Below are 16794 nucleotides of genomic sequence, written 5' to 3'. Positions count from 1 at the left end.
TCTTCTGCCTCCCCCTCGGGTCGGGGGGGGGGCGACAGAGAGATGGTCACCATGACCAATGGGGCAGCATTTGGCCTTGGGCGCTCATCTGACCGTGTACTCAGGCTGCGGTGGCGGCAACTACTTGGACTGAGGTAGGAGTTGGAAGCCCTGAGGTTGGGCTTAATGAAGAAGAAGCCCTTGGGACCCAAGTCTGGCCAGAGGAGGCGACCTGGTGGCAGCCAGTGGGTGTGGGATGAGGTGGCTGAGAGCCGAGGGATCAGAAGCCCACAGGCCTTCATTGTGCGCCTGTCACACTTCCTCTGGCTTTATTGCTTTTGTCCAACACCCTATTGTCTGGTTTCCTTTTGTCCCAGCTTTCAGCACCGCTGCCTTTTATTTTCCAGCCAGCCTGGTTGTTTTCATTTCTTTTGTCTGAAGTTCCTGAGAGGAAGGTTTTATTTTCAGCGGTTTGATTAATTCACAGCTTGAGCCCGGGTTTGTTTGTTATGTAATTGCTGCCCTCAGCTCCAGGATAATACCCCCGCCCCCACTCCTGCCCCCCTGCGGGGCTTGGCTCCCAGCCCCTCCCCAACCGGATGGGCTGAGCTGCCTGCTTTCTGCAGGTTCTCCAGGCACCCCTAGAACCCCTGGCCAAACGGGCCTGGGGTCTCTTTTCTCTTTATCCAGGTGAGATGGGGACCAATTAGGGTCAACTAGCCTTCTCTTGCCCCACTCTGTCCTGGGTTCCTTAGGCACCTTGCACTCAGAAAGTGGGTGGGGGAGTCTGCTGTGGTCTGATTTAGGATGCAGTCAAATCAAATACATATGTATATGTCTTCGTCTATTATAATATTCCTGTAGCTATTCTTAAAACACCTTATGTATTCTGTTGTATACAAATCTGTAACTTTGTATGATACGGTACACAGTACCAGAGCGGTTGGTGTAATTCTGTAGACTACAGTGTACTCTGTACAGGATAGATGTGATATATATAAATGCACTAGTCCCCTTATTTTCAGTCTCACTTAACATGGTGTCAGGTTTCCACTGTGATCTGAAACTATTGGATGGAAAACCTCAGAAGTAAATAATTAATAACCTTTTTGTTTTTTGTTGTTTTTGTTTTGTTTTTTGAGACAGGGTTTCTCTGTGTAGCCTTGGCTGTCCTGGGCTCACTTTTGCAGACCAGACTGGGCTCAAACTCACAGCGGTGTGCCTGCCGATGCCTCCCAGAGTGCTGGGATTATGCGCTACCATTACCGGCCATAGTGTTCTTTTGTTTTTGCTTAAAATGTGTTTGTTGTGTGTGAGAGGGAGAGGGAGGTACTTGTGGAAATCAGGTGACAATTTCTGGAGTGTTTCTTACCTTCTACATTTTCGTGGGTTCCAGGGATCAAACTCAGAAGTATAGGCTTGCACTGTTGGGCAGCAAGCGCCTATACCTAAGGTGTCTTGTTGGCCTTGTTTTGGTGCTTTTGAAACAGTGTCATTGGGCCGAGGTTGTCCCTTAACTTGCTGTGTAGCCAAGGATGGCCTCAAACTTGTGATTTTTCTGCCTCTACCTCTTGAATTCCGGAACTACAGGTGTGCACTGTCACTACACCCAGTTTGCTGTTGTTGTTGGCTTGGTTTTCATCTATAGCCGTGGACAAGGCTGGCCTCAAACTCAGATCTGCCTGCCTTTGCCTCCCAAGCCCTGTAACTAAAGGTGTATGCCACACCCCTCCACTCTTACCGCCACCCCCACCCTCTCCCTTCCTCGTTTTTGCTTTATTTTTTTTTGTATTGGTACAGCAGTTTTATGTGGTGCTAGGAATGGAATGCAAAGCTTCATACACTGTAGCACCTGAGTTATACTCCGTCATTGTATGTTTGTAAACAGCACACGTTCTCAGAAAGCATGATGAAATCTTAGACTGTTGAGGCTGTGGATCAGCCTTTGTCCAGTGTTATCTCCACAACGTGTGGGTCACTTAGCGGCATCTCTTTGGTCAGCTGTTGTGACTGGAGCGCAGCATTTGTGTCCATGCTATTCCTGGTTTACTCAACACTGTCCCCATCCTGCAAGCCTAGTGATGCCGGAATCCAGGTGCTTGATTGGAAAGTTGAAAGTTGAGGCTGGAGAGAGAGGTGGCTGAAAGACTCCCATGAGCCTATCTAGACGGGGAGACCCCGCTTCCCAAGGAACAGCGAGACCAGCCTTCGGATGCAAGCCGCAAGAGGTTTATTTTGATACACGGGTACCCGGGGCGACCAAGCCTATCGGAGGACTTGCGCGCCTCTCGGTTAGGGTGACGGGTTTTTATAGGGCTCGGGAGCAGGAGGCGCGGTTACAGAAGCGAGAAGCAGTTACAGGGTTCTGATTGGGTGGTTTGAACAAAGCCGTAGTTAAGTCACGTACCCAGAACAGGGAAGGCGGGAAGGCAGATTGTGAGCAGGGTCACGTACCCACCCGGAACCGGAAGTCGGGAAAGAATGCAGCGGAGGTAGCTATCCCCTCAGGGAACTTACCACTATACTGCGCCTACTCTACATAACAATCGCTGCTTATCTTTGGTCTTTCAGTGGCTCATTGATTAAGAGCTCTTACTCCTCTCGCAGAGGACCGGGGTTTGGTTCCCAGCACCCACATGGTGGCTCTCAACCACCTGTAACTCCACTTCAGAGGATCTGGTGCCTCCTGTGGCCTCCACGGGCCCCTGCACATGCCTGTGCTCGAACACTTCACTCAGGCACAGCATGTAAAATAAAAGAACAAAATGAAAGGTCTTGAGAGAAGGAGAAATTGTTTGCTAAAGTTGATAAAACCTAGTGCGAAGACAGCGATGTGCAGAAAAGAAAAGGGTTTTGTGTCATTGTTGTTGCAACTCAAAACTGCAGACACAACAGCTTTGGTGTGGGACCATGGCTTGGTTAAGCTGGGGAGTAGTATGGCTATAGGAATCTGCTAGGGGTGTGTTCCATGAGGTGGCACTAGTGTGTCGCACCGCCCCATCTGTGTAAGTCTGTCACTGCATCCGATGGTTGCCCTACACCTGCCCTGAAAACTGAATCCCTATGCGTCTAAGTCTTTATCTTTTCTACCATCACAGAGGTTGAAAGACAAATGCCATTTAGCTTTATACCTCATGGCAGGAGGGCACAGGAATACCAGTCAGCTAATAAACTAATCAACCCCATTTTCTAATAATACCCTCCCCAGTGATTACATTAATCCATTTATGAAGGCAGAAGGCTCCTGACCCAGTCACCCCTGATCAGGCCCCACCTCCCAAGGCTTTTGCAAGAGGCCAGACCCTTATGTCCCACCGGAGCCCAGAGCACACCTCTGAGTGCTTCCCTGGGGGCTGTCGAGGATGGGCAGCTGCTACTCTGGCCTCCTGCCTGACATGACCCTGAAAACTACTCTGCCAAGTCCTGCAGATGTTCACCCTCTGATGGTGCTGGGTCCTATGGCAGAAGAGGAGGCAGCTTCACAAGTCTACCAATCATATTGCAAGTTGGGCATGGTGGCACAGGCCTGTGATCCCAGCACTTGAGGTCAAGGCCATCCTCAGCCACATAGTGGGTACTAGCCAGGGCTATCCGAGACCCTGCCTAGGAAAACAAACATGTAAAAACCCAGGGATGGGGGAATGACGAGATTGGCTCCGTGGCTAAGAATACTTGGTGCAAAGAACCTGTCCTAAGACTACTTGCGGAGAACCTGGATTCAGTTTCCAGCACCCACATGGTGGCTCACAACCATCTGTAACTCTAGTTCCAGGGGATCCAATGCCCTCAAGGCACCTAGCATAAATACGGTGCACACATATAGTCAAAACACTCATATACATAGCATAAATAATTAAAAAAACATTTTTGGAAGAAAAATACAGCCAAGAGGCTGAAGAGATAGCTTAGCAGTAAGCATGCTTGCTGCCCTGCAGGGAATAAGAGATCGCTTCCAGGCACTCACATCTGGTGGCTCACGACCACCTTAACTCTTCCATCTTCAGAAGGTCCATTGCCCTCCTGTGGCCTCTCTTGGCACCCACATATCCATGAACATGCACATAATGAAAAATTAAGAGTAAATATTTTTAAAATTCTCACAAAATCTCCAGGCTTGGCATTCCAAGTGTCAGTGCCAGTGGGGACTATAGCTATAAAGCAGAATATATTTTGAATGCCATTCTTCTATATTTTATAACTTGCAATAGATATGTGATGTACAGATATGTGTCAATATAAAACATTTCACTTTGACTTGTCTCTACAATGAGAAGAATAAGGAGTTGTCTGTAGCTTTGTGGTAGAGCAGATACTTAGCTTGTGTGGGGTCCTGGGTCTGATACTCAAGGACACTAAAAAGAATAAATGGCTTGTCCTGGGGAGTTGGATTTTGGCTTTCTCTTGGTCAAGATGGGAACTAAGGCAATCCATACCTGGTGTGTGAGAGCTCCCGCCAATTCTAGCCAAGTTGGGTCATTGGACTGGAGGTTCAAATCCAAACTCTTTTATTTTATTTTATTTTATTTTTATTTTTTGGTGGAGGGGAGGGTTTGTTGGAAACAGGTCTCACTGTCTAACTTTGGCTTTCCTGGAAATCTCTATGTAGACCAGCCTGGCCTCGAAATCACAGAGGTTGGCCTGCCTCTGCCTCCCGAGTGCTGGGACTAAAGGCCTGTGCAACCACCACCGGCCTTCAAATTCAGACTCTCAGGTTGATGACTCTTGATCTTAAGACTTAGTAACTAGCTGCAGTACATATGTTTACACACATAAAATGTTCAGTTCTCCTGGGCTCAGAAGCAGCCAGTTAACCCTCTCTGGCATCCTCCGCCGAGCCCATCAGCATACTAGACACAGCATCACAAGAAACAAGGTGTGGGCTGAGGGTGTGGAGGCAAAAGGAGCAAATGAATGTCAGACGTGGGATGCTCCAATGGATTTTAAAGATGAAGAAAAAATAAAAAGGCAGGTTTAAAGCAGGCTTATGTTTCTGACATACGCATCTTTGAGGGGTGTCAGGAGGTGCTTGGGAAAACAGAGGATGGAGGCGCCTCCTGGGGGCGGGGTGGGCCTCAGTCACTCAGTATCCTCTGTCCTTCCTCCTGCAGGATGTCCATGCGGAGCCCCATCTCTGTGCAGCTGGCCCCAGACAGTATTAGCACCATGGTGAACTGCACGGTCAAGTCTGAAGAGAAGAAGGAGCCTTGCCATGAGGCCCCCCATGGCACAGCCACTGCAGTGGAGCCCCGGCCTGGAGACCCAGCCCTGGCTGCCCAGGATGCCGCCAACTCACAAGCTCCAGCTCAGGTGCCCAGCACTTTCTAGGGACCCCCTCCCAGGGTCAGCATCCCCACTGCCTTTGGTTTCATACCTCAGGCCAATCCACCCTGTCCACCAGGCCTGCGTGCTCTTACCTGGTTTGTGTGCAGCAGTGGTCTCTGCAGGGGCAACATAAGGCCCAGGTCAGCCCCAGGTGGGCCACCGTGGTCAGGCTGGAAACCGGGTCACTGTCAGAGCAGGATGGGACTGGTTCCTTCTGTCCTTACCCGAGTGACTGTTCCTCAAAGGGGACTAGCTGGGGGATGAGATACATGTGATCTGGGAAAGTCAGTCTCTTTAAGCTGGGGTGAAATTGCAGCTCACATACTATAATTTCCTTAAGACAGGGAGGTAGGTCTGGAGACATGACTTAGTCAGGAACGCGCTTGCTGCACAAGTGTGGGGATGGAAGTCTGCATTCCTAGAGCCCTCTCAGAGCCCAGAGCGTGTGGCAGCTGCCTCGAGGCAGAGATTGGAGTCCCTGGAACAAGAGCTCTGGTCAGTGAGAGGCCTGTTTAGTAAATAAAATGACAGATGCCTGTAAGTCTAGGACTCAGTACACACATGCACATACATGTACCTGCACACACATGTGCCCACAATGACATGGGAACACACACAGATATGCATTTGCACACACATGTGCTGATAGTCACATGGGAACACATGCACCACACACACACACACACACACACACTCAGAGGAGAGGGAACTGAAATTCTGCAGGTCTTCTGTTTCCATAAAGGAAATTTGATTTGATGACTTGAAGGAGGAACTCAGTTTAGAAGAGTGGGGATGATCAGGGAACACATCTTGGAGGAGGCTTGGCTTATATGAGACATGGAATAATGCTGCTCCACCAGTGCTGCCTCCTCATTCTTTTTTGTTTTTGGGGGGTTGTCATTGTTTGAGACAGGGACTCTATTGTGATCAGGCTGGCTAGGAACTCACAGAGACCCACCTCCCTCTATGTCTTCTTCTAGGATTAAAGGCGTGGGCCACCATGTCTACTTAGTTGAACGCTTTTTAAAAGATTTGTTTTCATTTGTTTGTTTATTTACTTACATTTTTGGATTTATCAATTTTATGTGTATGAGTTTGTGGCCTGAATGTGTATAAGTGTATATGTGCCTGGTGCCACAGAGGTCAGAAGAAGGTGTCAGATGCTCTGGAACTGGAGTGGTTGTGTGGGTACCCACACATGTGGGCATGGGAAACAGAACCTGGGTTCGTCAGAGCAACAAACGTTCTTAATCGCTGAGCTATGGCTTCAGTTCCTGGCGTGTGTGTGTGTGCGCGTGCGCGCGCGCGCGCGCGCGCGTGTGTCTCTGTCTGTCTAGGGTTATGTGCACATGAGTGTACAGTTGCCCTCAGAGGCCAGAAGGGAGTGTTGGCTCCTCTGGAGCTGGATGTGAATGCTGGGAACTGAACTCTGATCCCTGCAAGAACTCTAAACTGCAAAGGCATTGCTCCAGACACAGGGACGACTGAGGGAGGCCACCGTGGATAAGCAAGTGGCCTGGCTGGGGGAACGCATGGGTTCATAATCATGACTAGCTGAGGGTGAGCTCACAGTTGGAAGGTACACATGGTGGAGAAGGTATGGTGGCCAGGGACTTGAGACAGCTGGCCACAGTGTCTGCAGTCTGGCAGGGGGTGGGGATGGTGGTGAGGGGGTGAGGGATAAAACAATCCAGGACCCTCCATTCAGGTTGAATCTTCCCTTCTCGGTTAAGCCTTTCTGAAAACACATAGACAAACAGGTACACAGAGGTATGTTTCCATGATAAACCCATCATCAGCCCTTCCTGGCATATTGACCCCTTATTCAGATGCTTTAGGATATGGATCGCAGGGATGACTTTCAGAGAGCTGTCAGGGGCTTGTGTCAGATCCAGCCCACCAAGCCTGGCCTGAAATCTAGATCTCTTGTCCCCAAGTCTGTTCATTTCACTGTATCATTTATCAGGTAGTATGAGCAGGGGCTGGGAATGTGAGAATGAACAGCCTTATTGGTTGGGTGCATAGTCTCAGGGTCTTCAGAAAGGACGCCTTTGTGGCACTCGGCCCTCTCTGTACTGAGTGCTCCATTTCATGGGAGGCAGCAGTAATGTAGTGTGTCTTGCAGGACTGTGCCTCACCAGAGAGCACTGGGTCCCCAGACCCCAAGAGACCAGCAGCTTCTGACGCCGCTTCAGGAAGCCAAGAGCGGCTAGACTTCAACCGCAACTTACAGGAAGGTAGGCTAGCTGTCCCATCAGAGTGAGGTCTGGGCTGGTCTCTGGTGGGTCCTGACCTCGCACTCCCCGTGCCTTCTTCCAGTTGTGCCAGCCATTGAGAAGCTGCTGTCCAGTGACTGGAAGGAGAGGTTTCTGGGAAGAAGTTCAGTGGAAACCAAGGATGTCAAAGGTTCGGGCCTGCATGCAAAGAGCAGGGAGGGCTTTTCAGTGCCTTTCCTGCCTGGCCTAGTCATGCATTCTGGGTAAATAGGGCAGTACCTCATACACCTGTCTGGTGTCCTAATGCCCACCAGCTTCTGAGGCTTATCACCATGCTTCACCTGGACCTCTGTAAGCAGCAGTCTGGCCCATCCCCAGGTGAGGGAGGCCTGGCTGGAAGCAGATCCCGTGGGATGGATCTAGGCTCTCATTCAGCCTTCCAGGCCTCAGGCTAAAATGTAAGCTGACAGTTTCTACTCACTGTTGGCAGTTGAGGCTAGGCTTCCAGGACCTTACTGAGAGCTGCTGCTTACCGAAGAGTGATGATTTTCTCAGTGTTGGCTACCACACCCACAGTGGGAGCTTTTAATCAGTGCTTACGCTTCCCCCATTTACTGACTGGGAGCCTGAGCTTCGGCATTTTCCAGAGGCATCCTGAGTATAAACGGTCCCCGCTTCAGCTCTTAGGAATAAACTGACAAGTCAGACAGCCAGGTTGGAATGGAAGGCAGGGACGTGAGCAAACATTGCCAGATACTAGACAAACAACTCTCCACACATTATCTCGTTCATCCTCAAACTAACCCTGTGAAGTGACTGTCATTGTTCCAATCAATGGATTTAAAAAAAAAAAATTCACCTAAAATATAGTGAAGCTGGAGACTGGGCAGGCAGGATCCTGGGAAGGAGCAGTTGTCAGATGGGTGGGTTGGGCAGAGAGACAGGTGAACTAACAAAGATTCTCATGGCGGCATTTCACTGTGGAGCAGGGACCCAAGAGAGCCTGGCTGAGAAGGAGCTCCAGCTTCTGGTCATGATCCATCAGCTGTCCGCCCTTCGGGACCAGCTCCTTACAGCTCACTCTGAGCAGAAGAACATGGCTGCCATGCTGTTTGAGAAGCAGCAGCAACAGATGGAACTGGCCCGGCAGCAGCAGGAGCAGGTGCCACCCGGGGCTGTGTTCAGAGTCCTCTGTGGGGAAGGGTGACTACCCACAACAGGAGATCAGGTTCTGAGAATTGGCGCTCTGTTCTGTCCCCTGGCACTCAGTTCTGTCTCCCTGCGCTCTGCTCTGTCCCCCGGCACTCAGCTCTGTCGCCCTGCGCTCTGCTCTGTCTCCCTGTGCTCTGCTTTGCTCCCCTGCTCTCCACTTGCCCTCCCAGGGAAGTCAGGGTAGGCTGGGACAGGCACGGGAGGAAGGCCAGGGCCTTCCGTGATTCCCTTGTCGACTCCATGCCTTGACAGATCGCCAAGCAGCAGCAGCAGCTGATTCAGCAACAGCACAAAATCAACCTCCTCCAGCAGCAGATCCAGGTGATGCTGGGACAGCTCAGGCTGAGGGTGACACTGGCCCCTGGAGCCACTGGGAAAGGGAGCTGTGGAACAACCCCTGCCCCCTCCCCACCGTCTACTCCCCACTTGATGAAGAGGCCATACTTTTGCTCCAATTCCCTCTGATTTTAATGCCCTGATTTTAGGGGGTGACCCAGGATGTCTCCCCCGCCCCCAGTGAGACTCAAGGACAAGGAGATGGGTTCACAGAGGTGATGTGGGCTTAGGTGGATCCTTCGGAAAATTATCCCTACTCTATGCCCTGTGTGCACCCACCCCACTCCAGGTCCTGGCTGACCCCAGTGTGGCAGCTCTTTGGGTCCCCAGGGACTTACAGTGCGTTTCTTTGCCTTCAGCAGGTTAACATGCCTTATGTCATGATCCCAGCCTTTCCCCCAAGTCACCAGCCTTTGCCTGTCACCCCTGACTCCCAACTGGCTTTGCCCATTCAGCCCATTCCATGCAAACCAGGTGAGTGGGGCAGGGAGGGGCCCCAAAGAGGCTGCTGTCTTGAGATGAGGGAAGGAGCCCAGAGCTACTCGTCATCCATTAGCTCGCTGGGCCACAGTTTTGGGTTTGTCCAGTGGAAGAATAAGTCCTTTCTGAACTTGGCTGGGAGGATGGGAAGGACGAGCACACTGCAAAGCACAGAGGCTAGGAGAGAGGAAGCTAGAGAAAAGTTGGCTTGGCGGGGTGAGGGTGGTGTGGAGGGGGCTCCCTGAGGAGGTGATCCTTGATGATTGGGTCCTGGGGAAGGGCTGGGTAGGAGGCTGAGGGAGAAACTGGAGCTGGGGTAGGAGGCTCCGGGGAAAGAGGTTGCAAAGGCGTGGAAGAGTGGCAAGGATGGGGGTCCGTTGAGGATTTAAGCCTGGGGCCTGGAGAGTGGGTGTGCTGGAAACGCTAAGCGGTGAGTGCCGTCCCTGGCTGCGGAAGATGGGTTGTGGGAGATGTGGAAGAGGACAGATGGGAGTATCTTAGTGCGTTCTGGTGACAGCGCCAACAGACAGAATTGGGACAGGGCAGACCTGCCGCCTGTAACTGCCCCAACAGGATGAGTAGCAATGAAGACTAGTCCTGATCTACTGTCCCTGTTCAACAAGCCCACAGCATAGAGTACAAGCTCCCAGCCACAGAGCCGGCTGTGCTTGAAAGCTGGGTTCATCATCCTCACCATGTCTTAATGCCTTACTACCCCATCTCCACCCTAGCTGGAACTAAGCGCCCTGACACACCTCCTGTGGGCCCTTATCACCACCTGCCCTGTGGCTAGAGATTTGTATATACAGGCTTATCTCTGCTCAACCCCCTTGATCCTAAGCCAGTGAGACAGGGTAGGCAGGGAGAACTGTATAGGCCAAGGGAAGGTTGTGGAGTCTAGACCTGGGTTCAGATCTGGACAGCCCATTGAACTTACAAGGTCTGTTTCCTTACCTGGGTGATGTGTTGAGAACCCTGACAAACACACCTGTAAAATGACACTGATGTTTTGAGCACCTCTTACTTGCCACATGCTTTGACATGGAGGGAAAGCACACACAGGCGTTCCTCCCAGCACAGTGGTTTGGGCCCTACACATAGCAGGTACAAGACCCAAGTGTGCCCTCCCTTATATGTACTGTGGGAAGCTCTTTAGAGTGGGTTGAAAAGGGCCAGCACGGCCATCAGCCTGCAGGAAAGGTTTAGTCCCATCAGCCTCGTGGGGAGAGGGCATAGATGGTCCCCTGTGCTGCCTGATGAGAGCAGCACCCGCTCGGCTCTGTCCACCTGTGTGTGGTGCTGGGACCCATCACTCCGGTGCCTGCTGGTCTGGGCTCACCTGGACGCACCCCTTGCTGCTTTTCTTTCCAGTGGAGTACCCACTGCAGCTGCTGCACAGCCCCCCTGCCCCTGTGGTGAAGAGGTCCGGGGTGGCCACCCACCACCCCCTGCAGGTACTCCGTGCCCACTGCCGCCTGGGGCCCCTCCCTCTCTGAGCCACTGCCCGCCTTTGCTCAGGTTGTTTCCCTCCTGTTTGCTCTGGGCAGGTGTGCCAGTCTCAGTTTCTCCTGTCTGTCCCTCAATGGGGGGAGGGGCTTCTCCTTTGCTGTCTTCTCACTCTGTCTGTCTGGGTCCTCAGGAGCCCCCTCAACCACTGAACCTCACAGCCAAGCCCAAGGTGCCTGAGCTGCCCAGCACCTCCAGCTCCCCCAGCCTGAAGATGAACAGTTGTGGGCCTCGCCCCTCTAGCCATGGAGCTCCCACAAGGGACCTGCAGTCCAGCCCCCCGAGCCTGCCTCTGGGTGAGTTTTGTTTGTTTGTTTGTTTGTTTTTTAATCTGCTCTCACCTAAGAAGATCTTTAATGCCACCTTGGGCAGTCTCGTTCCTTTCTCAGTTCCAGTCTGGGGTTTTAAACAATTCTAAAGCACTCCATCCCTGAGCTCCACCCCAGTCTCTGCTTTCTTAAAGCCAGGGACGAGGCCTGCTTAGAGGAGGCCTTCTTCCAGGTCCCTTTGTCCTCCAGGATTGGATTAAACAGCACAGGGTCAGGCCGCTCCGTGAGCTACAGATTTGGGAGTGCTGCTTCATTCCCACCGTTTAGCACTGTTCAACAGAAGTCCCGAAAGGAGGTGTGGGAATGGGCAGGGGGATGTGCCTCTACAAGGAGCTCCTAGGGGTGACGTGGCAGGAGGCATAGATGTATGGGTTGCTCCTGGGGTTAAAGCCCTCGAGTCCCCTGTCCCTGCCCTTTACTTTGTTCCCTCTCCATCAGGCTTCCTAGGTGAAGGGGACGCTGTCACCAAAGCCATCCAGGATGCCCGGCAGCTGCTACACAGCCACAGTGGGGGCTTGGAACACTCCCCCAGCACCCCATTCCGAAAGGTACCGTCACTCTTCCTCTTCCCAGAAGGCAGGAGCCAGTGAGGGAAGGTAAAGACAAGGCGGTGCAGGAGGTACCAATGTACAGGTTGTCTCTGTCCCCTGCAGGACCTCATTAGCCTGGACTCATCCCCAGCCAAGGAACGGCTGGAGGAGAGCTGCGTGCACCCCCTGGAGGAAGCCATGCTGAACTGTGACATGGATGGTGAGGGCTCTGACATTGGGCACCACTTAATTCCACTAAGGCTGGGTCTGTCTCCTCTCTCTCCCTCTGTTCTTGGGTCCTTCCTAGCATGTGTTTTCCATTGTTCCTTGGTGTCTATCCAGAGGGTCTGCCTTCCGGTATCTTGTGACTGCTCCGAGGGTCCCCACAGTTCCTGGTTCCCTGCTGAGCCTGTTCTCTGGCTATGGTGGGCCTCTTGCTTACTGTTGGCCTTTGCTTTCCTCCTCGTCCTCTACTTCCTGCCTTGCTATTCCTGAGCTGACCTCAGTGTGAGCTTCATCAGTGCCTCCTAGTGGCCATGCAAGGGATGCCTGCCATCCCCAGAGCACTTGCCTGCCTGACTCTACCTACCCGTCCTCCAGGCTCCCGCCATTTCTCTGAATCTCGGAACAGCAGCCACATTAAGAGACCCATGAATGCCTTCATGGTGTGGGCCAAGGATGAGAGGAGGAAAATTCTCCAAGCCTTCCCAGACATGCATAACTCCAGCATCAGCAAGATCCTTGGTAAGGGCCAGGGCCGGGCCCTCTCGGGGGGTTGAGGTCAGTAGGACTGGGTCGCAGGAACCACTCTTGCTTTATTGAACCTTGGTAGAATCTCACAGGGTTTAAGATTCTGTAGCAGTTGAGCTGTGCTGGGCAGCTGGATCCCAGGACCTTGTAACAGTACAGGGCTCTTCTGGTAGTCCCAAGCCTCCCCTTACCACCCCCATATCCCCAGTGCCTCCTAGCCTGTGCTGTGGCGGTATATGGGAGTCTGGTGCCTTGGACCGTCAGTACAAAGACTTTGTGTGTGAGACTGAGGAGGAGGTGGGGCAGACAAGCCCAGTAAAGGTGGTATTTTCATGACCGAGCCTCCCCGGTGGCAGCACTGGTTTCTTGCCTGGAACACCAACCAGGGTTCCGTTTCAGCATTGCCATGCTGGTGATGCAGCCTAGAGCCTGGCACATGCTAGGCGGGTGCTCTGCCACTGAGCTACACCTCAGACGGACGCTGGAGACTTGGTGGCCTGCAGCAGCTTCTCTTTTGGGAATGCCCTTGGGACAGAGACCCCTCAGGGGTGGCTGAGTTGTTTGGCCTGAGGGTGGTGCTGATTGCCTGTCATTGCCAGCCTCATCCCTTCCTCTTGCCCAACATCCAGGGAGCGTCCACACTAGCCCAGGCCCTTACTGAGTGCTTATGCCTGTATCAGCTATTGATCCCCTATTGAGGACCAGGATCCAGTCAGGACTTCTAGGGCCTGGGACCTGGGAGGGGGACTCTGAGAGTCTGGCCCTGAGTTCTCACCTGGCGTTGGATCAGGCTCTCGCTGGAAGTCCATGACCAACCAGGAAAAGCAGCCGTATTACGAGGAGCAGGCGCGTCTGAGTCGGCAGCACCTGGAGAAATACCCCGACTACAAGTACAAGCCAAGGCCTAAGCGTACCTGCGTGGTGGAGGGCCGGCGTCTGCGTGTGGGCGAGTACAAAGCCCTGATGAGGACTCGGCGCCAGGGTGCTCGCCAGAGCTACACCATCCCGTGAGCAGGTCCTCCCTGGGGGCCAGAGGCAGCTTGTGGCTTGCTGTGAGAGGCTGGGTTTGTGTGTGACTGGCCTTTGCAGGAGGCAGGCAACCGGGCCTCTGCGTGCAGGTCTGTGCGTCTTCTGCTTGTGTGTGATTCCTGGTGGAGAAGGGCTGTGTGTGATACTGTGTGTGATACTGTGGGCCCCTGCTGCCTGACAAATGCAGGGCAAATTCAGACGCACTACAGGTGTTCTTCCTTCCCACAGGCAGGCTCCTTAACCATGGCAAGCACTGTTAGTGGAGTGCTGTAGACAGTGACACAAAAATGAAATCATATTCACATGCCACCTTCTAAAAATACACCCATGGCTCTGCATTTTCCAGCTCTAGCTGACAGTGAATTTGGCCATCAGGAAGCACAAACAGGGGCCAGGGTTTGCCGGCTACCCAGCCGGGACTGGGGTTGGGATATGTGCCTGTGAGGCCTGGAGGACAGCCAGTGGGGGAGGGCAGGGAGGGCTCATGGGTACATCTGTAATTGCATCTTTCTCCACCTCTCAGCCCGCAGGCTGGCCAGGCACAGGTGAGCTCCTCAGATATCCTGTTCCCTCGGGCAGCAGGTATGCCCCTGCCACAACCACTGGTGGAACACTATGACCCCCAGGGCCTGGACCCCAACATGCCCGTCATCATCAATACCTGCAGCCTCCGGGAGGAAGGGGAGGGCACAGAGGACAGGCACTCAGTGGCTGACGGAGAGATGTACCGGTACAGCGACGACGAGGACTCGGAGGGTGAAGAGAAGAGTGATGGAGAGTTGGTGGTACTCACGGACTGATTGCCAGCTAGCTGGGCCTGTCACCACTTGGGGACACACTGTCCCCCACCAGACGGGCACAGCCAGCCTTCCTGAACTATGTTGGTACTTGGACTTGGGTGTGTCCAGGTGATGGATGACGCTGCACACTTGTAGATACATTCCCAAGGTGGTGGGCAGGGGATCCTCCTCTTCACCACACCTTCTGAGGAACTAATGGCCTAGCTGGGTGGGATCCATGTGGCTGTGATGAGCCAAGCTGGCTGAGGTCTTTGGCCCTTGGGGCTAATGGCCAGGGACCACTGGATGTATGCCCTTTTGTAGGGCCACCTCCCCGAGGGGATGGCAGGTACACACCTGTCCCCCTGAGGTCACATGCTTCGTTTCCATTTTGTCTTGGCCAAAACCAGCCATTGTGGGACAGTCAACATGTCTGCTCTACAAAGCTCCCAGGTCACCCCTCTGTCACCTGAATCACTTTGCACTCTGTGCAGAGCTGCTCTGTCTTTGTCTTCCAAGTCCACGTACCTCTGGCTGCTGTGTTAGTGTGTGCGCACCCACATTTTCATCTCGCCACTCTTAGCAGGAGGTATTTGCCGAGTGTCCGCTTTGAGCCAGGCATGTTGATGAGCTCTGTGATGTGTCTCTTGATGCTTCTCTGGGGGCCTCTTCTGTGTTTCTTTGTCCCCAAATTGCTACCTCTTCGTCAGTCTGGTGTCTCAGGTTCTGTGTGTTTTCTCCCTGCGTGCATTTTTCTCTCTTCCTCCATCTGTTCGTGCCCCCAACCCACAACCACTGTATTCTTTGGGTTTTTATAGGGCCCAGCCTGCCCCTGGGACTGGCAGTTTCCTGACCCCGTGATCCCTTTCCTCCCTCCTGACTTTGCCCGTCAGCTCCCACGGAGCCATTTTTAGCTCCCAGTACCGTGAGAGTGTGCCTTGGCCACCAAGGAGCTTGGTCCTGATTCTCAAGTCCCAGGCATGGGGGCCAGAGGACTGATGGCTCCTGTTTTTGTCAGTGACAACCCTGCAGAGGAGACCCCATGGCAGGTTCCATCCTTTATTCATGAGCTTGGGCTGGGTTCCTTTCTCCCCCACCCTGTCCTGGGGAATGGCCTTTACTTGGTTGTTTCCCAAGAAAATCAAAGACTAATGAACCTAGCTAGCTCCAGAGATCTGGAACAGCCCCAGGCCAGGGAGATAACCCCAAAGGCCACATGGCCAGGTTGCCCCCCTTTCCCCACCTTGTGGCCCTATTTCTCTCCAGACTGTTTCTTTCTATGACTGTAAACATAGATAGTGCTTTATTTTGTTACTAAGAAGATAATGATGAATAACTTAACCAGCACATCTGTTTTCTGAAGGTATAATAAAGACCGACCATTTCAGAGGCTGGCCTGAACACATGCCTAAATCTGGCACCAGCCAGGCACTGCTGCCCCCTGGTGGCAGCACATGAGTGCATCAAGCAAAGTGCCTGGCAGTAATGACTTTGACACACTCACAGAACCAAGGTCTGTGAGTGACACAGTGACCCCAAGGGAGGCACCGCAGCTGCCTGGAGAAACAGCATGCTGGTGCTTCATCTCTCCCCCTCGTGCTTCACCTGAAAGCAAGAGACTTAAAACTTCTCTGTGACTCTTCCTCTCTTTGGGAGAGGAAGCCCCTTGAATCCAGTGAAAGCTTTGGGCTCCTCTAAGCTGGTACCACACAAACACTCAGGAAACTCTCTGGTGGGCTCCCCACCATACTTAGTAAGGGCTCAGGGTCTCCAGTGATGTTCTTTAAGACTCCATGAGCTTGCACTTTGAATGGGATTTCAAAGGCATAGTTGTGATGGTTTTCATCGCTGGAGACAGGGCTAGATGAAAGAACAAAATTCTTCAAAATTAATGGGGTTCTATAGGACAAGTCTTGGTTGTCTTATTAATACCATCAGCATGGAATGGAGGAAGCAAAACTGAATAGCAACTCTTGAGAAAGAGATGGGCCAGGTTAGCAAAGGCTTCTGTTCTTGATGAGGGGGTTTATGGGACAGTGTGTTCTGCAGGGGCTCAGTCCCAGGTATATCAGCTCAGTCACACCCCCTCTTTAGAAAAAGCCACATCGTCGGGAGGGGCCCAGAATCGGCCTGTAAGAATGAGGGATCCTGCTAGGTATATCCTTAGAAGAATGGTCAGCGAGGGCCAGGGCCATCCAGTCCGCAAAATGGGGCAATAGGAAAAAGTGTTTAGAGCTTCTGGGTGACAAAGTCTCTGTGTATCGAGTCTCAGACACACACACTCAGAACACGAGAACTAATAGTGCAGAGTTGACATTACAAGTGG

At 52.6% G+C, this 16794-nt stretch overlaps 1 protein-coding gene across 3 annotated transcripts in view; it reads left to right on the top strand.

Moving 5' to 3' along the window:
* Positions 1 to 15857, top strand: part of Sox13 (SRY-box transcription factor 13) — a 44115-nt gene extending 28258 nt beyond the window's left edge. Inside the window, exons 2-14 of one of the 3 annotated variants that reach the window (XM_060364317.1) lie at positions 5088 to 5286; positions 7427 to 7538; positions 7621 to 7707; positions 8507 to 8679; positions 8982 to 9050; positions 9428 to 9539; positions 10917 to 10999; positions 11185 to 11347; positions 11819 to 11928; positions 12034 to 12130; positions 12511 to 12654; positions 13451 to 13667; positions 14213 to 15857. In XM_060364317.1, the coding sequence (XP_060220300.1) occupies positions 5088 to 5286; positions 7427 to 7538; positions 7621 to 7707; positions 8507 to 8679; positions 8982 to 9050; positions 9428 to 9539; positions 10917 to 10999; positions 11185 to 11347; positions 11819 to 11928; positions 12034 to 12130; positions 12511 to 12654; positions 13451 to 13667; positions 14213 to 14489 (1843 nt within the window). In that variant the 3' untranslated portion in view covers positions 14490 to 15857. Of the gene's footprint in view, positions 1 to 5087; positions 5287 to 7426; positions 7539 to 7620; positions 7708 to 8506; positions 8680 to 8981; positions 9051 to 9424; positions 9540 to 10916; positions 11000 to 11184; positions 11348 to 11818; positions 11929 to 12033; positions 12131 to 12510; positions 12655 to 13450; positions 13676 to 14212 lie in introns of all 3 variants that reach the window. The other 2 variants (XM_060364316.1, XM_060364318.1) reach the window with 2 other exon arrangements.
* Positions 15858 to 16794: the final 937 nt, after the last annotated feature.

This window comes from Meriones unguiculatus, chromosome 11 (genome assembly GCF_030254825.1).
Source record: "Meriones unguiculatus strain TT.TT164.6M chromosome 11, Bangor_MerUng_6.1, whole genome shotgun sequence".
NCBI classification, from domain to species: Eukaryota; Metazoa; Chordata; class Mammalia; order Rodentia; family Muridae; genus Meriones; species Meriones unguiculatus.
The sequence above is the reverse complement of the archived record's forward strand: the minus strand, read 5'-3'. Positions and strand labels throughout refer to the sequence as shown.